Raw genomic sequence first — 25,061 nt, 5'->3', positions numbered from 1 at the left:
AAGCGTCTGTTCATCACCTACAAATAATATGATGAGTCCACAGGACTGGCATCTGAACCATAATCTTCAATAAATACAAAAACAAAATTGACCACTGAATCAAAATAAATTTTATTTTTCTGACCATGTGTCACAGACACAAATGTATACACATTATACACAAAAGCGTACACATCTGACATACAATTGGGTCATCTACAGGAATTCTCCTAGTACCGTTTATACATATCACGTACACACCTGCAGCTCACACAGTGAGAAAAACTTATATCAAGTTCAAGTTCTATGGGTCCAATAATCTCAAACATTGGTGGTGTTGGACAAATAATTACCCCAAATAGTTTAAGGATTCTTATATTTCTTTTAACAGGTAGCAATACTATGAGCAATCTCAAAAGCTTGAAGATTTTGTGATTCTCAAACTTTTTAGCTTTAATCAGTTCGAGAAAAACAGGTAATGGTTGTTGACTACTCTCTAAAAAAATTACTGAAATAAACCATGATACCTTTAGTGTTAAGCTTCTTTACACATCTAAACCATATAGTTTTCTATTTTAATTTGCAGAATTTCAAACTTGTTGCTCGGGCAAATTTGGACAGCAACATATAGCATGTTTGTGGACAAACCAAACTGCCAAATTACTTTTCATAAACAACTTTTAACCCTGATTTTTACACCTCTTATATAAGATATTATAATAATTAGTAGTCCAAAGTCAGACATACAAAATCACCAAATATGTAGTTGTAACTAGTGTGAAGAACTGCTCAAGTCTGCTTAGAGGCTGAACTGATAAATGCTAGTGGATTGTTTTCAATAAATGCTACAATGCTTGGATTGTAACTTAAACTGTCTATACATCCAGGGCATACGATATCTGTGCTTTCAAAAGCCAAGGGACACAGGTCCTAAATAAGTACATACTATTAGTATTTGTCATGGAACAATAACATTATTACTGGTGACTCACAAATATGTGGCAACACACCTGCTAAAAACCTGATAAAATTAGCTTTGTTCTAAGTGCATTCTTCTTTGTAAATACTAAACATTAACAAACACATATTTAACATTCATAGAAACATTTCTTAAAACTGCTATCAATATTTCATTTCATCAGAAAAATATCTAAATATGTACATATTACGTTTGATAGAGAGCCTTGATAACTTGGGCCGAAGTGTCAACGCTGATAGCAATCAATTATAAAAGCTATACATGATAAGCCAGGTCAGAGTCTCTGGCATAACTGGCTGTTCCACTAACTCACTTCCTCCCACAGCATATGTGCAGATACTGCAAGCTCTGAAGAGGGAGGGAACACAACAAACCCAATGTCTTTGACAGTCTGAAACCCTGACCTGGATCATTTATCATACATAACATAGCAATACAAGAGCTACTTGTGCACATTTTTATGCAAATGTCCTACATGTATCCGCATCACATTGTAAACCATAAATATCACAGCTTAGTCTTACATTTTGGAATTACTTTAATCTTGCATGTAAGAGGATTTCAAATCCAGACCACACAAAATAAAGCTGGACGCCACTTCACTCAGCCTTGCATAAAGCTTGAACGCATTTCTGATCAACACATGAATACATATATGAACATGGCTACTAAAATCTCCCCAAATTTACATAGTACAAATTTTAAATATCTTCACAACTAACATTATGACTAAAAGATGCTTGAAACAATAGATTTTGAGTGACTTCCACTCAACACTATAAATATTCCAAATGTTTTGAAACTTCCCATTAAAAATTATGCTGGAGACCGAAATCTTATAAAAAATTTTTCTACTTAAAATATATAGGACCTTATTCATCACTTATTTTACTTCACAAATCAAAATTCTGCTTGTCAGCTTGTGAACAAGAACCACCAGTCCATTTTATACAGTTTGTGGACAGCCATAATTCGTTCAGGCAGATATTCATAATCCACACCTATGTACCACAAGTACATATAATATATATATATATATATACACACACATGTATATATCTGTAGGCCAGGACCATTATGGGATTGCTTTCATAATTAATAAGTTTACATCACTGTGTATGATCACAAAGTTCTATTTACATGGATCAAACAGGATATGCTTATGAGCATGTTTCTTCTGGGACAGAATTCCAAATAATTGGTGTAAGACATTAATTAATAATGATTATTAATACATCTTTCAAGGTGACAGTCATTACATAGTGGTCAAATTGTACGTCACTTTGCAGAAATCATTTTAATGGACCTGTGATTATTAAAATTATTATGCATGGATTTAAAAGTTGGTCAGTCAAACTATGATAAAAAACACTTTACACACATGCTTAAAGGAGAAGAAAACTTAAATATCAAACAAATACCATTAAAAAGAGTATGCATTTCCTTGCAGGTGCATGCCATAAATAAAATTCTAATATGTTGATAAATTATGAATAAAGCCATCGCCAAAATCTGCTGTGATCAACTCCATTTTGCCTAAGAAGTAGTCCTGAAGACTTCTGTGTTAGGAGGAGAATTGTCATCAGAAACCGCTGATTTGTAGTTCCTACATTCCTTGTAAAACTCTTCTTCCCAGAAGGCAGCGAACAGTACAGTTCGTTTTCTGCCTGAGGATCGGGAAACCGGAATGTTGGACGTAGGTTCCGAGTTTACACGAACAAGCAGGCAGTTTTAACGACTCTCATTGGCTGAGAGATAACACATCTCCAGCATAAATTACATGTGGCGAGGAAAAATCTCACAATTATGCAACAGGCACCACCAGATAGAAAAAAAATGTGCTCTTTTCAGCCTATAGTGTCATTTTTTAAAGTTTTCTTCTCCTTTAAGTTTCCATGAGATACAGATGAAATTAACATGACCAATCAGACAACTGTCCTGTAAGCTGTACAGCAAGCAAGACAAAAAAAATGTAGCTATAGTTTAACTTTTGGTAATTTACACTCCCAGATCTGCCTAGCCTGTTTTCTTTTTAGATTTCCAATTAATTCCCCCAAAGACATAATTCTAATTTGCTAACCTTAAAGATACTTTGTCACAGTGCTGTAGAAGATGTAAATACACTGTACATGAAGTCCTACAAATGAATTTCATCCTAACAAATCTCCTGGAGATTCAACTGTTAACTTCATAGAATTTGATTTTGAATACATCTAACAGGGAGAGTTCATACCTTGATACATATGCATGCAACTGATGAAAAACATTTTGGAAAGGGATTGGTACCCAGCACATAATAAAAAGTAGCGCAATATCACTTACTGTAATTAAATTATGACTTGTGAATATTTATGGATTAGTAAGCATAATTTATTACAAAGTTTTTGGATTTAGCTTGGACTGTGAGAAACTGCACATTAGCCCAGAGAGCATACCAGCCATGCTGTGTGGTACAAAAGTACATTGTATACCGTATGATGAAATTATAACTTCTGCTGAGGCATTAACTTACACACGAATCTGATATGTATGCAGTATACTGAATATTCATGAACAGATTCAACCAACTGGGGATGAAGATCTTATAGCTGTTCAATATGTGCAAATATTGAGCTAAGCAGAAACGGATGACTAGATGTGACTGTGTAAGCACCAAAACGAAACAATCAATTGTTGAAGGATGATGTAAAGTTCACTCCACAAACCATGTGACCAGTAACATCGCAAGTATTCCCCCTAGTAAACAGACAATCTGTTTTATCGATTCCCTGCAACAGAAAACAATTATCAAAATGAGTAGGCAAAAAATTCTCAGTACATTAAATTTATATAACCAGTACTGATATTGTTTGTGGATATATAGTCTAAATAATTTGATACTTCATGGCCAGCATTATGATGGGAGGAAACCAGGCAGAACCCAGGGGAACAGAAATAAATATGTAAATAGATAAATAACAAAACAGGAATCAATATAAGAAAGATAAATTTGGCACTGAAAATCAAATTACTGAGTCAACCAATCATATCAACTTGTCAAACATGCCAATGTTGATATGATTGGCTGATGACAACATCCAGTCATCACATTACAGTATAGTCAACACGGCAGCTAAGGGAGATAACTTACTTTACGTGTTTCTCGTGAAGTAAATCAGGTACAACTGTCACTAATGCTATGTACAAAAACCCGCCCGATGTAAATGGTAAAATCCAGGCTGTTTGTTCCCCTGAAAAAAGTATGTATACAAAGAGGAAAATTAGTAAACATCAGAACAGGAGAAAAGAAAAATATATATACCCTATAACTTCAAATCAACAAATTTGTAAAGTATAATTTTTGATGTAGTTTGAAAACAAAATTTATTAGCTTTTGATGATAAATGTCTGGTCAGGTAGGGGCACATATGACCGTCACAGAAATTACATGATAGCCTGTCCACATCAGGTAACATGCCTGTTATATGCCAAAACCTGCAAATTAGTTGAGGATTGAGGGTATATACAGAAGTGAAGTTTGATACTATAAATTAACAGGTTACTATAAATAATAAATTCCCTTGTGACTCATGTACAAGTGATAATATTACTGCATGTCTACATGGGGAATAAATCTGCACAAGTTTATATACATGTGGGTTGATGACACCAATATATCAGGACATAAATGTTTCAGGGCAACAAAAATGTCTTCGCAATGGAAAAACCTCATTGGAAGTTGTAACATCTACAGAAAATGATATTCAGGATATCAATATGCTTGCTGTATGCACATCAAACCATTACACCTAGAACAGAATAGACATTACCTGCACTTTTTGCCGAGTCCGCGGTCAAAGCGAAAACAGCTCCCAGAATCCCACCAGATGCTGTAAGTAACTGTCAATACAAACAGCAATGTGCTCAGGACATCCTCTAAGCAATACTTATATATCTATGCTTCGAATTGTGACACCAAAAATTTCAGTCTAGGACAAACCAAATCTTAGCCTTATAGTGTAGGAAAAATGTAATACAATTTGACAATTAGAAATATGGATACACTAGATTTATGAATACAAGCACAGATCAACTTCTGGCTGACAAAATGGGCCAGGCCAATCAGACCAGAGGTCTTGGCATAAGCCCTGTCTTCAACCAAATGACAGAAAACATTACTAAACTGTTAAACAAGATGTGTAGTATCTAGAAAAAGCTGTGTTTTTAGATGATAGTTTGTTCATAAATAAGTATGATCAGCTGTAACTGAATTAAATTCTGCTGTCAAAAGACAAGGAAATTCCTGATCGATGGAGGATAAATTAAAATTTATGAAGGGCAGAGTGGGCTAAAATTAACATATAATTAATAAATTAAAAAAAAAACTTCAAATAACTGTTTGGATGATTACCTGCGCCTTAGCTGCCCTCCATCGATTAAATCCTGACCTCAGTAAGATGGCAAAATCTCCAACCTCATGAGGAATCTCATGGATGAGTATGGCAAATGTCGTCAAGAAACCCACCTTGTCAACAGATAAACGGAAAAAAATCAATAATAAGATTTAAGTATTCCTCCCACCCCACCATCTAACTTATGAGGAATCTCATGGTTGAGTATGGCAAATGTCATCAAGAAACCCACCTTGTCAACAGATAAACGGAAACAAATCAATAATAAGATTTAAGTATTCCTCCCACCCCACCATCTAACTTATGAGGAATCTCATGGTTGAGTATGGCAAATGTCATCAAGAAACCCACCTTGTCAACAGATAAACGGAAACAAATCAATAATAAGATTTAAGTATTCCTCCCACCCCACCATCTAACTTATGAGGAATCTCATGGTTGAGTATGGCAAATGTCATCAAGAAACCCACCTTGTCAACAGATAAACGGAAACAAATCAATAATAAGATTTAAGTATTCCTCCCACCCCACCATCTAACTTATGAGGAATCTCATGGTTGAGTGTGGCAAATGTCATCAAGAAACCCACCTTGTCAACAGATAAACGGAAACAAATCAATAATAAGATTTAAGTATTCCTCCCACCCCACCATCTAACTTATGAGGAATCTCATGGTTGAGTATGGCAAATGTCATCAAGAAACCCACCTTGTCAACAGATAAACGGAAACAAATCAATAATAAGATTTAAGTATTCCTCCCACCCCACCATCTAACTTATGAGGAATCTCATGGTTGAGTATGGCAAATGTCATCAAGAAACCCAACAATTCAAAGTATAAAAATTAACTTATTTAAACATTACTTTCTTTAAATGTACTTGCAAACATTTAATCCACTCAACCAACTTATACTGAATCAAGATGTCCAAAATACCCCTCTTCCATGCCTCAACATTTCCAACAATAAAAGAAAGAAAAAAAAAAAATGAATTAAAATAATAATCAGACTGTCATTATTATTAAACATGTAAATGTTTAGATGACATAAATGATGTACAAAAAATCTGAGGCAAACTGTTGCAATACTTTAGCAGAGTTGCATGAACAAAATAAGTCTACATGAAAATCCATTATTGCACTAAGCATCTGAATGGGAGTATAGATAATTATGAAAATAAATACCCGATTATAATTAAACTTGAGCATGCCCAAGTTTAGATGATATGAAAGATGTATGCTAAGTTTCATGAAAACAGGTTCAGTACTTAATGAAGGGTTGCATGGACAAAATCTGAATAGATGGAAAAGCAGTATCCTGACAAGTCCTAAATGGTGGTAATTATGAAAATGATTACCTGATTGCCATTAAATTTAAGCATGCATAAGTTCAGATGATAAGCAAGATTTAAGTATCCCCCCCCCACTCCAATGAGAGGATAGGCAAGATTTCAGTCCCCCCCCACCCACCAATGAGATGATAGGCAAGATTTCAGTAACCCTCCCACCACCACCAAGATGATAGGCAAAATTTCAGTTTCCCCCCTCCCCTAATTTGGTTGAGGGGGATATGATAAAGTCCAAGAAATTGAGTGAAGCCTAGGGGACCAACTAGGCTTATTGTCACAACAGCAAAAAGTCATTAGAGTAGTCTCCCCTATACCACATTATTCTTTCTGATTAGTTATCCTAATATGAGAACAAAGCAGTTGATCTGAACACACATGTGGCATGTTTAACTATTTAATCAAACTGATCCTTCCCACAGAGCAGCCAATCAGATAACAGCTTTGTAGCAATCTCACCTTTGTGCTAACAAGAAAGCTCCCTGCCACCGCCAGGCCGTGGGTAAAGTTGTCAATACAGTTAGCCATCAGGTTTAAGTAACCGCTTACCTGTCAACAACAGAATAACATCAAGCATACACAAGGTGAGCAACTTACTGAAGTTACCTTAATAAAAGAAATGCTTATTTTCTTCCATATTTCTTTCGCATCAAGTCCAGACAATTACAGTGGAAGGAAATATGGCAGTTGATTGTTTTTTTGTTTCGAATGATTAACAACATATGATACAGTATTAGCTCTGGTAAAACAATAATGAAATCTTCTTACTTTGATATTAATTTTCTTTTCATCATCGCTTTCTTGGCCAGCCACACTACCATTAGCCACGACTTTTGCATTTGAAGTTTTGTTGTAGTTGATATCACCGTTCTGTGTTTTGCTGTGATCAATGTTTCTTTGTCTTACAGTGGAATTTGTTGTTGTTGTTATAGATGTTTTTTCTGAAGGTTCATCATCATCACTGTCCTCTAACTGAAACGAGACATAAAACATCATCACTGTCCTCTAAATGAAATGAGACACTAAATATCATCACTTTCCTTTTACTGAACTGAGACAACACATTATCTCTCTTCTCCTAGTGAAGTGAGACAAATGTCATCACTACCATCCAGCTGAAGTGTGACAAATAGGACACAAAACATCGATCATCACTGTCCTCTAGCTGAAATGAGGCACTAAACATCACCACTGTCCTCTAGCTGAAATGAGGCACTAAACATCATCACTGTCCTCTATCTGAAATGAGGCACTAAAGATCATCACTGTCCTCTAGCTGAAATGAGGCACTAAACATCGCTGTTCTCTATCTGAAATGAGGCACTAAAGATCATCACTGTCCTCTATCTGAAATGAGGCACTAAACATCATCACTGTCCTCTAGCTGAAATGAGGCACTAAACATCATCACTGTCCTCCAGCTGAAATGAGACACTAAAAATCATCACTGTCCTCCAGCTGAAATGAGGCACTAAAGATCATCAGTCCTCTAGCTGAAATGAGGCACTAAAGATCATCACTGTCCTCTAGCTGAAATGAGGCACTAAAGAACATCACTGTCCTCTAGCTGAAATGAGACACAAAACATCATCACTGTCCTCCAGCTGAAATGAGACACAAAACATCATCACTGTCCTCTAGCTGAAATGGGACACAAAAGAACATCACTGTCCTCCAGCTGAAATGAGACACAAAACATCATCACTGTCCTCTAGCTGAAATGGGACACAAAAGAACATCACTGTCCTCTAGCTGAAATGAAACACAAAACATCATCACTGTCCTCTAGCTGAAATGAGACACAATCATCACTGTCCTTTAACTGAAATGTGACACAAAATATCACCATCCTCTAAACGAAATGAGACACAAAACATCAACACTGTCCTCTAGCTGAAATGAGACACACTAAACATCATCACTGTCCTCTAGTTGAAATCCTCCTATGGAAATGAGACATTAAATATCATTGCCATCCTCTAGCTGAAATGGGACAAAAAACATCACTGTCCTCTGACTGAAATGAGACACAAAATATCACCACTGCCCTTTGAAATGAGACACCTAACATCCTCACTATCCTTTAACTGAAATGAGACAAAAGACTTCACTGTCCTCTAACCAAAAGGAGACATGAAACATCATTGCAGTACTCTAACTGAAAGGAGACGCTACACATCATCTCTGTCCTCTAACTGAAATGAGACACTAAACATCATTACTGTCCTCTAACTGAAATGAGACACAGCACGTCATCACTGTCCTCTAACTGAAATGAGACACAGCACGTCATCACTGTCCTCTAACTGAAATGAGACACAGCACGTCATCACTGTCCTCTAAGGGAAATGAGACACAATCACCATTGTCCTCTAAGAGAAATGAGACACAATCATCACTGTCATCTAACTTAAATGAGACACAGCACGTCATCACTGTCCTCTAACTGAAATGAGACACAGCACATCATCACTGTCCTCTAAGGGAAATGAGACACAATCACCATTGTCCTCTAAGAGAAATGAGACACAATCATCACTGTCATCTAACTCAAATGAGACACAGTACATAATCACTGTCCTCTTACTGAAATGAGATACAGCACATCATACCTGTCCTCTAACTGAAACGAGACACAGCACATTATACCTGTCCTCTAACTGAAATGAGACACAGCACACCATACCTGTTCTCTAACTGAAGTGAGACACAACACGTCATCACTGTCCTCTAACTGAAATGAGACACAACAAATCATCACTGTCCTCTAACTGAACATATCCGCCCCTTATAAAGTGAAAGTTTTACAATTCAGAGTGTTTTTTAATATGCCTGACATATTTAGCTGGTGTATAGGGCAATGTCTGACTTACCGGGTCAAACTCATCATCCTCAGCAAAGATCTTCTCCAGGATGAGGAAGGTGAGGATACCTGCCAACACCCACAATCCAATACTGGTGTGATCCTCATGACCTCCATCCCCTGTAACACGTACAATGCAATTGTGTTTACAAAATAGTGCAAGAACAAATACTGTAAGGAAAAAAATGCATATCTGCTGTTACAATACTTTGACTACATTTTATTTGTCATCTTCTGACATGACCTGAAGTTTTTTGTGAGGCCTGATGATGGTGCAGGTACATATCAATACACAACATGTATGGCTAGGAAGGCTAAAACTGAATGATACATGCTCTGAAAATCTCAATGAGCTGTGATTTATCTAAGACAAAACTTTACTTTGTAAACCATTAATTCTTGTGGTTTTAAAGTTTTTAATCAGTTTGGCACACCTGGGGGTTGGTGGTCAGGTATGTAACACGTGAGTGTATTTCAGGAATATAATTAGGGGGATGTGCGCACAGGTGCATGAACTTACCTGAGCTACCAGCATGAGCCCAGGCTTCTGGTAACAAATGTAGGAAGACATCCCCAAGTAAACCTCCAACAGCAAAACTCAGCAGCAACTTTAACTTACTAGCGGCAGCTGGATAGACAAACAAAATGTTTATTTGATGGTTGTTTTAAGCTATGTTCAAGAATATTTCACAGAAAAGGTGGATGGCAGAAGCAGGATAAGGAGATAAAATGGTATGTGTCATAGATGTTTAAGTTCTGACTTCCACCTTGCTAGGTCGGCGGAAGACAAATGGACTATGTTACATGCAGTTTGCACTAATAACCCCACAAGAGCAGCTGACCGTGATCATTGCCACAAAGGCCCCACAAACAGAGCAGGATAATCTAGGAATCTGCTGTCCAAGGCCAAGCTTTAGCTCATATTCACATGCCTTAAAGACACCCATGTATCCCACTACTGAGACACAGCCTCAGGACAATATTTATTTATTTGATGTGTGTTTTATGCGGTACTCAATAATATTTCACTTATACTGACAGCGACCAGCATTATGGTGGGAGGAAAACGAGCAGAGCCCAGGGGAAACCCATGGCCATCCGCAGGTTGCTGGAAGACCTTCCCCGGTACGGCTTGAGAGGAGGCCAGCATGACCTTAAGATAATATGATAAGCAAGTACAATTAGGACAGTTAACATCATGAATGTACATGAGAGTACAAGACTTCTGAAGCTGTTAGGATGTACAATGGTCATGACCCCTAAAATACATGAAAGCTGTGTGTAGTGTATGTAGTCATTATGTTATCCTTATAATATTAATATTGACTTATGCATGTATAGGACTACATGTACCTTAAAACAGGAGATGAATGTTGTCATTATCTGCAGTCAGTACATTACCAGGCATCATCCACAAGTATTCTTTGTCAATGTGGCACTTCGGGATGGTTTTAAGTTTTTCAGAGCGATGTATAAATGTTGGGCAGAAATAAAACAAGATCCGAACCACATAAAACATGCATTTAATGCACTGTAGGTATACTATTTAATAAATAACCTCAGGTTAAATCTGGATAGCACAGATGGATTTAATCAAATCATACTCATGTGGGTCTTTATACATGTACTATTTCCTGTCTTCACCTTCTAAAACTACTTTTTTCACCAGTGGTTAATTAACTGTTGAGTACATGAACATTTCTAAAATCCGGTACACATTTAAATGAACTGAAGGCATGATATCATGGTGTTAACACCGGCATTGACAGATGAGCTTCTTTGCCTAACTCATCTAATTAATGATTTAACACCTAACCACACACCTGTAGGATTTACATGTACTGGTATTTGATACGGTTCATTTATGAACCTCAGTAATACACCCAACTTACATGTATGATCAATGTATCCTCTTCAATTTCATTATCATAAAAATTCAGGTCATTCTTATCAAATATTTCTCAAAATCTTTTTTCTCTATATTTGTATGTATGCTTGGCTATTATGCAAGACTCAATGTGTGTACATATACTGTGTCTTCTTATGGCATGGTGCATTCTGCCAAAGTGTTGTGCCACTGCATGAAGTATCCTGCCAAAAGCAGTGGGGAGATCACAATGACACTGGGCCAACAAATCCAGTTTCCTTGCTCTATTACAAACCTGCTTTCTGTATGAAATGACAGCATTCTGATGCTGTGAAATGAGTCGTGCAGAGGTTCGATAATCAAGTGAACACAACATCCATGTAAATGTACCGTAAAATGATTACCCATTCCACACTTGCACACCTGAGTAAGTTCCAGTGAGCTGTGATCAGCTGTTTAATTAATTGAAAGTATAAATAACCTTTGAACTTTGGCCCCCATCACACCATAGAAGGGAAGGAAACAGACTGGCTGACAGATTCATGACATTGCAAACAGCTACTTACTATCACTGGTGAAATGCGAAATAACAATAAGAATGCTCCATGAAATCATCTTAAGAATGGCTTTTTGTTATTAATGAAAGACTTCAATACTATTCCCCTCACAGAGCTGCTGAACACAGATTAACATTTCAATAGTTAATGAACATTCATGAGAACTTACAGGAGCACACAGAAATGAAGCACACCTGATGAAATACACAGTCCTGCTCGTTAGGAATACAATTCCATGTGTCACCGATATCTTAACTCTTCAACCCTTTAAGTTTCATGTATCAACAGAATTTATACCTCCCTCATAAATATATGATTTGCACAGGACACTAGTGGCATTCAAGAATGGAAGGGGGGGGGATCCAGAAGAGTTTATAGATGTACAGTTTTGGGTTGAACAATTAATATATGGCAATATAATGTACAAAACATATCAAAATACAATGTAATTAAATTTATTTATTTTATTGGCGTTTTATTTTCACCTAGACTGACCAATCAAGTTGGTATACAATGGTTTTGAGATGCAATACCATTTCCATCAGTGTCCATGTGTGTGAGTCATGTTGTGTCAGAGTACTATAGTTGCCATGGCTGGCTGAGGTGAAGAGCATGTCAGAAGGCAGGTTTAGGCTGTACCCTGCACATGTACCATGCATCCTGAATAAAGGTCCTGAGGAACCAGGCATGTACATGTACACTGTGTAAACCTGGGTATTTATAGATCTATAAGCTTGAGGGTGGAAGTTGTCCAAATCTTGGCTGTTCTCTCTATAACAAACACATGGATTGTGGAAGCCGAGTGCACATGCTTGGTGGGTATGTGTGTGTGTAGAGAAGTGGACTGCCCACACTTCTGAAGACAACATGCACCCCAACACATTATACACCCCACTGTCTATACCCCCATCTACAAGTACACATTGTGGGTAATGCAGGGTATAAGGCTGACTGACAGGGGCCTGGCCAATGCTGCTCCATCTCTTAATGTTACATGTACATTTATACCCATAGCTTCTTACTTAAAGCTCAATCTTATCAGGGATATGCATGTGCTACCTTGGTGGTAAGCCTGTAGATTGCCTTCTCTACCATTAATTAGCCTCAGACCCTCAGCCAACTGTGCTACCCCGCAACAGATACCCCTTACCACTCCACAGAGGCATCACTTACACAGGGACAGGATGACTACCCCATTGGTGAGTTTTGCATCTACCTTCGCCAAAACATTCAAAACCATTCACCATTATTTCATCAAGTGCATGCTGTTAGTCTGTCGTGCATGTGTACATGTAAATGTTGGTTGCATCTGCCATCTACTGATTCAACACCGAAAGGTGTCTGTTTCAGTAGTTACTGACATAATTAAGGAATGGTAATCAGATGATGTTCTCTCTCTGCTCTATACCAATAGGCCCATATCCCGGAAACTAATGATGCCAGTGTGCTTGCTTCACCCTTCATGTCTTGTACAACTACACAATGGGCCATTGCACCATGGTTCTAGCAGAAAACATAAGCCATTTATCACCTACAGATAAGTGAGATGAAGATTGCTGTAGCTAAGAAAGCTGATACTGGTTAGAGTACGTGCTGACACATCTGTATGGTGTGTGTAAGGCAGATAGCTGGAGAGAAAGGAGTCCCTTAGCTAAGTCAGGGAGGGGATACAGCTCATTTCATACACATTTTCTATCATCAGTGTAACATGAGCCAGTTAACCCAGCCAACAGAAATATACATCAGCCTGATAAGTAGAGAGGATACAAAGTTACTCAGGTTAACAAGGCTGTGGGTTTCCACAAGTTGAATGGTCAAGTACATTTATATATTTAAATCCATGTACATGCATCTGTGCTATAAGCTAAACATTAAAATAAATACATTTAAATCATATAGATACTTTCAAATCATACACAAATAAATACACACATGTACTTTATAAAATATCAAACTAGAGCTACATGTAACACATAAGTTTTGCATGTTATTAATTAACGGTCATTGGCCTTAAGCACTAAGTTGAACATTTTGGCACAGAAAGTGTACATGTAAATAAGACCTTTGACCACACACATTAAGTTATACCAAATTCCCTAGGCTCTAGGCCTCATCTTGCTTGTGGAAGTGGCATTGGTGTCCTGTTACATAAATAACACCTTCTAAAATCTCTCAGATATTTGCTGTATGTGAAGGGAAAACAAACTGCATGGTCCTTAATGCAATAACCTCTCTTCTACCAGGTGCCTGCAATGGTCAATATCTCTGCATAATGGAAATGAACCCTGTGCCAAACTTGCACTGTAACACCCAAAGTAACTGTACGGTATCCTATACAAATTGTCTTTTTCTCATCCCTATTGTGGGGTGAAAGCCATGTTACATATTTTGTGTAAACATGCAGATAGATGTGACTAAATAAAGCTATCATTTACCCACAAAGAAGATGGTAGACATACATGTACCATACACTGATATAGGACACTGGAGAGAGAACTGAGACAATCCTTCATAGCTAAAATGATCAACAAATCAGACAAAAGAGACCGGAGAGGGTAATCAGATAACCTATGTCCTTAGCCAAACACCACTGACCAGTACATGCAGGTGTGGACAGGTCAGGCTACCACTCCTCTACTGGTCAGTATGATGATGATGATGACCAGCTGTGAACAAAGCCCTGAGGTCTGAGAAGGAAGAAACAAGTGCCAGCTTTTAACAGTCAGTCTTCAAGATTAACTACATGTATTATAAGCTGCCAGTACTTTAAGTAAGGCAATAAAATTAGAACAACATTAACAGTTCTTTTTTTAATTAACTGCATCTAATGCATAGGTATTAGTTTTACCCAGAAAATGGGAGCTACAAGGACTGTCATTGTTGCTTAAAATTGTTTAGTTCCTATATTTGTTTTTACAGTATCCAACTATCCTATATGTAACATTATACAATCCACATGGACAAACATTTCAAAATATACTAATCTGAAGTGAAAGTGTTACATTCGAAACCAAATACATATATCTTCAGCATTCTTTGTTGACATGCATAGAAATATTGTTTTTAATGTCAGACAATATGAAAAACTGTTTGAACATCAGTCCATGAATAATGAACGAAGGGCTAGTGAATGAAATGGATATCCCTTAAATGGACAAATAAATCATGCATTATTCCATGCAAAGCCCCTGTTTGTAAGTGTCCTCTCATTATATGATGGGACAAACCAGCATACGTGGAGAGAACCAGCCAACAAAGAATATAATCCATATGAAGCTTCATCTAAAAATGGAATCTACACAATGAGTGTATCAAGAAATGACTGGCCAGTTACTATAGCACCACAAGTTATCTATCAACACAGAGTGTATCTTAATGCATGATCCCGAGGGTATGAACGCCAGGAATCAGTATGTTAGCTCTCCACTTCACCATTCTCTCATATCACATTTTTCAAACCTTCATTTACCAATTTCATACTGGTTTGAAGACCTACGTATATAACTCCATAATAACGCATGTTTCTTGAACAGGACATTTAGCAAAGGTACAATATGTGACGTATCTGCATACAATCACTTCAGTTATAAAAACACATACCACTGCCAGTACTGCTGATACTACAAATGAAGGACATTTTCTGTATCACAACACCAATATAATATAAGCACCAGGCCAATAAAATAGCGATCAGTAACCATGAGCAAACATGAGAAACACGGCCACACATGTGAATGTTGATGAGGCCTGGCTTAGCTCTGTTATACAGAGATGTTAAGGTCAGTTATTGATGGACAAAACCTGATGCAGTAATCCACTAAAAGCACTCACATTATCAAGTAAAAAGCTGTGACTGCAGATGGTTCTTTAAGCTCTGCATTGGTGCATCACAATACCCAGCACAGTGGCTAGTAACGACACCAGAATCCTAAATTTAAGCTTTGGGACTTGCAAGTGAGGCCTGAGATGCTGTTGTGTTTCTGCAGGCTGTCTGCTCACATCTGCAGATTCTACCAGCGGCCGCTCTGTCATACAAGCTAAGACATTAATTAGTCTCAGTGCCAGGGATGGATGGCCATACATGTTCACAGCAAACGGTATCTCCTAGAGTACCATACCACAGCTATCCTCACCTCTCTTGGTTAATTGTCGGCCTTGACTACATGGGCTAAACCCAACTGCTGAGAGGGTTCCTCCTGCACCTTCATACACCAAGCTGGCTCCCACAGAATCACACCCTCTGACAAAATGAGCTCCAAAACTAAACATGTGAGTATCTATATGAAACAACTATTCTAGGTGGCTAATGGAAATATTTAGAAAGCACACTTTTTAAAGCATGGTGCCAATGCTGCAAGAATTTCTCAGCTTGTACAGTCTCTTCCATCTTCATGTTTGATCTGTTTACCAAATGCTTCGCTGTCATGCTAAAACATATGTATTAACCAATGTTTTGTTGTCAATCTCAAGTACACATAACTGTCTCTTCTCTGTGGCTCTGTGGGTAAAAATGAATAGAACAGGGAGAGACCTATAGAGATACAGTACATGATAGAGAATGAACAGTAAATTTGCTACTATAACCTTTAGCGTCGACATTGGACAGGTGACAGATGATAATACTACAGATAAAGCTTCTTGCTACATGTAGTTGTATGCTACCCAAAGTAATGGATAACAATGTGGAAGATTTCTGACAGTCAATTGGAAAAGTGCATGCTATATGTACTTATATGCTGAAGTCAAATGTCTAATGCCACTGGTATATATCAACACAAGTCAAATGCCTAATGCCACTAGTAAATATCTATCACGAGTCAAATGTATATACAATGCCAGTGGTACATCAACACAGTGGTCAGCTTAATTTTGATTTGCCAGCCCATAAAGTTAAACAAGAACAACTGCAACTCATTGGCCTGTGATTTAAAAATAAATAATTCAATTACCAGTGATCTTACCTCCACTGATAAACATTTATATTTATAAACAAACAATCATCTAAACACAAGGTTCTTACTAAATTTATAAACACAAATCATAGGAGAGTTTGATCAGGTCTTCACTTTGTTTGACTGAACTTCAGAAGGATCAGCTAGTGATGGTGAGGACTGGTCTCAAATCTCAAAACTCTGGTACAAAATTGGTCAGTGACATTTTGTAGATGCTGCGATTCTTATCTGTAATCTGTAGACAATTTCTAAAGTTCTACATGATCAAACTTAGGTCAGAGTCCAATGGTGACTTTACATTCATAATACATTTATTCAATATTGGAACAAGTTAATATTAAAGTTGTGTATAAAGTATACCATTCAATAATCCTGAATCAATCTCATGAAATTTGACATAAACCATTTTACTTCTACAAAGCTGGGTAGTCCCAAATACTTATTCCTAGAGATCTGAACCACTGGCAGTAGTTCTTTATACATGTTTGTGGCACCTTGTTTTTTTTATTTATCTACTGAATACATAAAGTTTTTACATATTTATGATGGCAAAGAGTTTTATGGGTGGAGAAAATCGGGGTATCCAGGATAAACCACCAACTAGTAGTAATGTACATGACATTATAGCAGTAACCAAGACATGTATATATGCATACTTTGTCCTGATTATCAATTCCTATTCATGCTTAAATTTATGTCCCTCTAAGAATTGTTATTTACTGTGAAACTTGAAATTATGCCCCAAGCATATACATGTATGTAGCTTATAGAGAGGAAAAAAGTTATCAAACTTATACTTGATAACACTTCACCAAATTCATCTACATGTACAAAATAACAGTTAAAGGATACTTGAAATGCTTCGGTTTTAATTTTTTAATGTGCAGATTATTATGTGTAATAACATGTAAGAGTACAAACAAATTTTTCAACTTTCGCACTGAGGGATAAAAATGGATTCAAAGAACAGTTTTCTGTTGGGGACAGACCGAATGGGTCTGGCTGAATGGGGGCGGGGGTGTGAGAACAGACCGAATGAGGGTGGATGTAGGGGCGCGAAGGAGGTGCTAAGTTCGCCTGAAGAAGCCATGCAGTATCCGTGAACATCTAACCTTGCCCACATAGTAGCGACACGGTTCCCCGCGTTTGGGTGTTCACCAAGTTCTGGGTCAGATCAATGCTGACGTAATTTCCAAAAAAAAGTGACCTTTGACAGAAAATATGCATAGCATAGAGGGGTAATTAACAGGTATAAAAAATACCCTCCAAAATAACATTGTTTAAAAAAATTCTGGGGCATAAATTGGCATAGAAACATAATCTTTGTATTAGAGCTCTTTTTCATCTCTCCTTTAAGTGGGTAATCAAAGTTGTGGTCACAGCGTAAGGGTTCTGTTTTACATCCCATATATTTACATCCAACAGTTTTAAACAGTTTCTAAACAAAGACTGGTTCGAATAGCAGACAGTGACAGGTATGCCTAATTACTAACCTGGTTCTTCCTAGCTTAAGCAGTATTAACACAATCATGTACAAATCTTTCATTAATTACTAAATATATGGCTATTTCATATCCTGTTGCGTTTATTTGATGACATGCACATGTATCTTTGCTTCTGCAATTAAGTTAGTGCCTCCATGGTGCCTTTAACATTGAAATCAGAAAACTGCTGAAGGATACAAATCATCCTCTTGTGACAACGTGAGTGTGAAATGGCAAAGAACAACCATTCCTCTGAAATATTACATAATATCATTATTTCTTTTTACCAGAAGGTGAGATGCTAGTTGTATACATGTACAGTAATAATCCATAACCATATGTGCACATGTAGATATATGTATGTGTACTGATAATAATGATTCATGTGTGAAGCTAGGCGCACATCAAAGTAAAAATGTTACAAACAGACTACACAGGTAGAGAATATACACGGATCTCATTCTGATCAACATGGTCGATGGTATGACAGCACCCCTTTCATAGTTATAGCTTTCATTTATTTATTTTTTTATTTATTCATTCAATTCATTGTTGGTTAATGCCTGCATCAGTAACCTATCCCTATGTTCATTTTAAAGGCCTGTACTTCATATACAGATACATGATCATCTGAAATCAAAGACATTTAAATCTCATAAAACTATACATATCTGATTTGTATGGAAGATAAGGGAGTGACTATCACTAAACTTTATCTCTAGGCTAACAAAGCTCTCTGACACGCTGGGGCAGAGGCTGATAAGACCAAGCCAGGGGTGACTTCATAAATATGGGCTATGTCATCAAAAATATGTGTCAGGTACAAACATTATCATGGGCTTTCTTTTTTCTTTTTTCCACTGTTTTTTTAACTGTTACAACTGTTTCTCTATACACTAACATTACAACGACAAATAAAACTATGACATACATGTAACTATAAACAATGTGTTTCAAATAAGTATGACCTTAAGGATTGAAATATATAATTAATATGTTTTTTTTTTTAATTCAGATTCAATAGATTAGCTCTTTGTTGCTCTTTTTAAATATGAACAATATGTAATATACACATATTCAGTATAAAGCAACATATTAATGCATAATGTAGCAAAAAATAGGTTATTAAAATCCCATTTTGGCCATGATTAAAAATATGCTTGTTGAGCATAATTAATTCTCACGTGAATTTCTTTAAAATCCCCTTTCTTTTTCATTAGCTAAAATATGACAAAAATCATTCCCCACCCAAGGACCTTTTCTCATATAACACTCTGTAAGATGTATCCAGTGATTGCCCCAGGATATTTCACGGCAGTCATGTTTATCTGGAGATAACAGGTATTAGTCAAGTCTTACATCTGCTTATTCAATATTTTTGCAAAACATAGGTTACTTCCCTTGACAGAATATATCAGAGCAATTATCGAATGCTGTTAGCATCTAGAAGTACCAGTGTGACGGAATTTAATCAACCACAATGATTAACTGTAACTAAGCCGCCTGTGTAATTTCATGGAAGGTTAACTACTTTTCAATCACTGCAATTTGCTTCCAATGTGCATTGAGAATGTGACAAAGTAAACGGCAATATTTTCCATAGCCCATATGCTTTAATACTGAAATAAAGGGCAGCTATACCTGCTGTCAAATCCTTGGTATCCTACCAAAAGCCGGTAAAGAAATGTAATACTTCAGCACTACTAATATCTGTCCCAAATTGTAGAAAAATTAGGGTATGTATTACAAAAATACCGAACACATAGTCTCTGTTAGGAATTAGAAAATAAAATTTATTTATTTATTTATATGATTCGTGTTTTACGCCGTACTCAAGAATATTTCACTTATAGCACGGCTGTCAGCATTATGGTGGGAGGAAACCGGGCAAAGCCCGGGGAAAACCCACGACCAAACGCAGGTTGCTAGAAGACCTTCCCACATACGGCCGGAGAGGAAGCCTGCATGAGCTGGACTTGAACTCGCAGCGAGTGCATTGGTGAGAGACTCCTGGGTCAATACGCTGTGCTAGCGTGCTAACCAACTGAGCCACTAAGGCCTCAGAAAATAAGAAAAAAAAAATTGACCCCCTCCCACTGACAGCTGTTATAAACGACATGGTATCTACCTTTTAATAACATCTATTGATTAGGATAAGCTGTCCCAACTGCTCATTGTTCACACTGATCCTGTAACACTTGTTTCAACATGTTTTTTGGTATCGTTTAGCTTTTCAACAGTGCAATGAGCAGCTGTGTTTGTTCAGGTATTATGAAATCAATACACGATGTACATACTGGGAACTCTGTTACAGATTGTTTTATCTCTGCTGGATGAATTAGGTCCATATAGCTCACAGCCATAACCCTGAGTTAGCTACTTGTACATACCATGTTCATTCTTCTACCAATGAACGAACAAGTAGATAAATACATTACAGAATTCTCCCTACCAGGAAACTTAAAGAGACATAATTCAACATTATAACACTGTGACGATGTCAAACTTTATGTGTAGAAATCTATAAATCAAAAATCCTTGAATACAATAGACTCATAAAAGTGATACTGATAAATTGCTCAACTACTTAAAGGTATGGAATATTAATTTCTGTGGTTTACACGTATATTGAATACCAGGGAAATACACATAATTAAAGTTTACAACAGTCTGATAATGTCCAGCTTTATCTGAAGAAATCTATAAAACAAAATCCTTGAATACAATAGACTAATAGGAAATGCAATATAACTGTATTAGAAGGGCAGTAACTCCTGTAGGAAAACCACTGGGAAGCCCATGCATGTAAGAGCGAGTCGCTAAAAGCTGTGTCTGTAGTACAGGAATCAATAATGGTCATTACTCTTCTGGAATTGTAACAGAGCTGGGAGAAAATCTGGCAAGCGTAAAAATAGCTAGTCAGTAATATTACACCTTCACAATTTCCTGCTCAAATACAGAGCACTCCGTTTTTTTTCAGCAGTCCATGGACAATCTGGGTCTGCAACATTTCGACTGATGCACCCAACATTCAAGATGAACACATAAAATAGCCACTGTAGATTTCAGGATTATTTTAGACAGCATAAGTAGCTGTATTTAATACAAATAATATAGTGATCTGTGTAGAAGTTACTTGTATAAAAATGTAAGCAAGCTGAAGCATTTTACTTCCTTTTTTACATTTAGGGAAAATCTGACAAACCATACTACTAATAACATTGCTTGTCAAGGAACTTTCAAAAGCATTTTATCCAGGTTAGTTTAACATTATCAGTAACAAGCTGTACATGTACAGAACAAGGTACACAACCTAGGCTACTGCTAAAGCTTAGGATCTATGGGCAATTAACTGGGCCATTCCTGGAAGACATGGCTACACTGCTGTGTAAGACATTATCCATTACAGTCTTTCAGATGGCTAATTTAGGTCGGAGTGACCCAGAAATGTGAACCTCCCAAGGAGGGGTCAATAAACTGGTCCACTTGGGTTAAAACACTATGATGTCAGCATCAATATGCAATGGATTAACAATACATGTAGTTATACATGTGGTCTTCAATATCTCCAGGGTCAATATGTAAGGGATGGAGGATGGTTGTAACAAGTTCTTAATACTGCCACATTTACATGTTTTGTTGACGTTTTGTGATGTTACTCTAAATGCATGTAGCTAGAACAAGGCAAAATGGCGTCACCAAACTAACGATTGTTTGCTACTTACTTTGCTGATATGTGGTGTAGAATTTTTTACATAATTTTCAGAACATTTCTGGAATACTGCTTTATTAATTAATTCAGCTTTAGTGGCTGCTTTTTTGTTCACTTTAAAATGTTTGACATTTGCAGCATCATATAACATGTAAACTATATATTTATATATATGCAGCTGTGATACCTTCAAAAAAGCTATGTCTGTTAAGACCATTTCAGGGCAATCTGACACCTCAAGCCCACCCATGTGTACCTGTACAGACAAAGTTTACCTTCACCCTGGATTAATCAGACTGTGAACACACTGTGACTTGTACCTGTCTGATTACCTCAGAGAATCCTACCTAGATAAACATATCATGTAAACAGGTAAACAGACTGATGTCCTGCGGTGTCCCAACTGTTGCAGGTGGCCTTGTATTGACCAAGCACTGATCAGATCAATGTCAGTGTGACATGTTAATCTGTATGGCAATCCTGTTTGCCAAAAAAGTGGCAGCAATAATCCTATGAACATGTACTACAGGGATACTCCAGAAGAAAGGACTATTTCATGCATTAAATAAATTGATTCATGAAGGTGACAAAACAGTAACACTGACACAAATGCAGCCCTGAGTAGTCTATAAAAATACATGTAAGCCAGAGACATTAATATTCCATATCTTTAATTAGTTGAACAATTTATCAATAACCCTGAGGCATCTAAAGAAGGACAAGTTGTAGTTGTGATTGAAGCAATAAATCAGTTAATAAAAAAAATACATGGAACTGGACAAACTTGTTTGTCATGTAAAATGCCGGCTGTAACAATACAGTCCGATGAGTGTCATGGATGTCGCAAACAGCCTAACTGTATTTAAATTCATTCAAATATATAAACCACACATATACAATGATATTTCTCAGAAATATTAACATGAACACATGAAGAGCTGAATGAAATTAATATATACAATAATAAACTAAATACATATACCAAAGACAAAAATGTTTTCAATAAACTTTGAAACTACATATTAATACAAGTCACTATTGTTACAGTACACAGAAGTCCATTAGCATGTAACCTAGAGACTTCCATGTTTTAAGACCAGCCAACATATAAAGGTATATACAGCAAAATACACAAACCCTACTTCTAAGGTCTTCTTATGCATTGTGATAGGTCCACTCTCAGTGTATACGCATAGGATGTGATCCAGGAAGTGGGTTAACAGAAAAACACTGAACAACACCTGTATGTTCAGGATATAGCTTGTACAATATTTACAAACACACGGCTATTTCCTCCAATTTTAAGAATGAACAATTGGGCAAGTTTTGAGGAGGAAACAGAACAATTTACGTTATTTATAAGCCACTAACAACACTTCTTCCAGAACATATCTCTGTGTGGTGCTCAAAATTATCTTTTTGTACATCAGCCTGGATATACTGTTGCTATGACAAATTAACAGCATATTAATTCTTTTATGTGTGTATATAAATCTTGCTAAATGAGATACAAGGGAAAAAAATGACAACAGTTCTAGACATAGGTATATGGTGAGAGCCACAGAGGTGTTTAATCTAGCTAAGCCTTCCATGAAAACAGTCTGCTCTGTAATGCTTCTAACACTTGCTGCCAGATGTGATCTTTAACATCTATACTTGCAGCACAGCACATCACATGTTGCAGTGATATAGTACAAAGTGTATTATACTTCAAACATAATACTCGCTGAGTATCATATGAAACGTTTCAGCATTTAAACACCAATCATGAACAGTGTAACACAGTAGACATCCAAATGCCACGCTGTTAAAATTGTTTGAAAATGTACCCAACTGTAATTCATTTTTCCTTAAATAGAATAAACTTTTCTTATGTACCAGGAACTCCTTGAAGTTGTCTCCCATTATCACTTGCAGGCAACTTTCCATTTCCCATTTTTCTACTATTTATTTTTCTTATGATCTGAGGCATAATCACAATCATTACTGCAATAATGGGAATTACACAACTGTACACTTTAGAAAGTCATATTCTGCAGGTATAGTGTATGATACTGTATAGACAGTCGTAATTTTCTCACTTATGGTGACATTAAAATTAACCTAATAAGGTAACTTGATATGAAATTGGAAAAGTCCGGAATCAAACCGTGTAGGCTATACAGTACTTACGTCCATGATGCAAAGAGGGGCCGGCCTCAATGGGTATGACAAGTAGTGGGAAAACTCCACTCAAGCCAACCACCACTGAGCCTATCAATGAATAAATCCATGCTTCTTTCCGATTTGAATTAAAGAAGACGTCCGTTCCTGTAGTAGCATCCATGGTGTTGTCAGACAGCTTATTCACCACGCCGTTCTCCGAGTCGGTGAAAAAGTCAGTCCGTGTTCGGGGGAGAGGTTTCGCTTTGGTCGCCTTCGCTCGGTGAATTTCCCCCACTGTCTGTCCGATAAACAATAGAAAGACAACCAGTGCAAACACTGGCCCTTTATCTTTTGTCATTTTGGCCATTCGAATGATTATCACCTTCGACCAAACTTCAAGTTGATGACCGACATTGTCTTATCTTTGAACTCGACCGCCTCGCTTTCTCCGACAATCTCCACTGTGATGTTGATTGAAAAGTTGACGTAGACACTTAATGGATACGAAACTGCGTCGCTTTCTCAGCGCATTTTTGTTTTACACTATTCTATGGAAATGTGAATCTACACAAGTGCTGTATAGCTAAATTTTGACTAAAGGAGTCGCTTTGAGTATAACTTCCCCCCACACATCTGTATCTACCTAGTTCGAACCTGTGTAATATGTAGAGAGTAGCTCTGCATTACTCTCACCATATTCGGGGAGCATCGCTGCATACATAATAAGCTTGGCTCTGTATATGGAGATTTCCGCTCGCGGCGATAACTGCCGAAGATTGAGGGTCTC

The 25,061-nt window shown here is 37.0% G+C and overlaps 2 protein-coding genes across 2 annotated transcripts in view; one reads left to right on the top strand and one right to left on the bottom strand.

Annotated features, from left to right (window-relative positions):
• Nucleotides 1-92: 92 nt before the first annotated feature.
• On the bottom strand, nt 93-24,859 carry LOC135466241 (zinc transporter ZIP13-like). Its single transcript, XM_064743648.1, has 9 exons — nt 24,302-24,859; nt 10,078-10,185; nt 9,568-9,677; nt 7,463-7,666; nt 7,154-7,243; nt 5,349-5,462; nt 4,768-4,837; nt 4,089-4,188; nt 93-3,726 (listed from the first exon to the last, which is right to left on the bottom strand). Exons 1-9 carry the CDS (start codon nt 24,639-24,641, stop codon nt 3,651-3,653), a joined length of 1,212 nt encoding a protein of 403 aa, XP_064599718.1. The 5' UTR covers nt 24,642-24,859; the 3' UTR covers nt 93-3,650.
• Nucleotides 12,351-25,061, top strand: part of LOC135466240 (F-box/LRR-repeat protein fbxl-1-like) — a 36,625-nt gene continuing 23,914 nt past the window's right edge. The window contains exon 1 of the mRNA XM_064743647.1: nt 12,351-13,180. Within this exon, the coding sequence (XP_064599717.1) occupies nt 13,166-13,180 (15 nt within the window). The 5' untranslated portion in view covers nt 12,351-13,165. The remainder of the gene's footprint in view (nt 13,181-25,061) is intronic.

Source organism: Liolophura sinensis, chromosome 6, assembly GCF_032854445.1.
Source record: "Liolophura sinensis isolate JHLJ2023 chromosome 6, CUHK_Ljap_v2, whole genome shotgun sequence".
Lineage (NCBI taxonomy): Eukaryota > Metazoa > Mollusca > Polyplacophora > Chitonida > Chitonidae > Liolophura > Liolophura sinensis.
This window is presented reverse-complemented; position numbering and strand designations above follow the sequence as displayed.

Coding starts and splice junctions, on each gene's coding strand:
- LOC135466241 (XM_064743648.1), bottom strand. CDS start 24,641: ATGGCCAAAATGACAAAAGATAAAGGGCCAGTGTTTGCACTGGTTGTC. Junction 7,667..9,567: donor AGGATGATGAGTTTGACCCG/GTAAGTCAGACA, acceptor GTCTCGTTTCAG/TTAGAGGACAGTGATGATGA. Junction 3,727..4,088: donor CTTCACGAGAAACACGTAAA/GTAAGTTATCTC, acceptor TTTCTGTTGCAG/GGAATCGATAAAACAGATTG.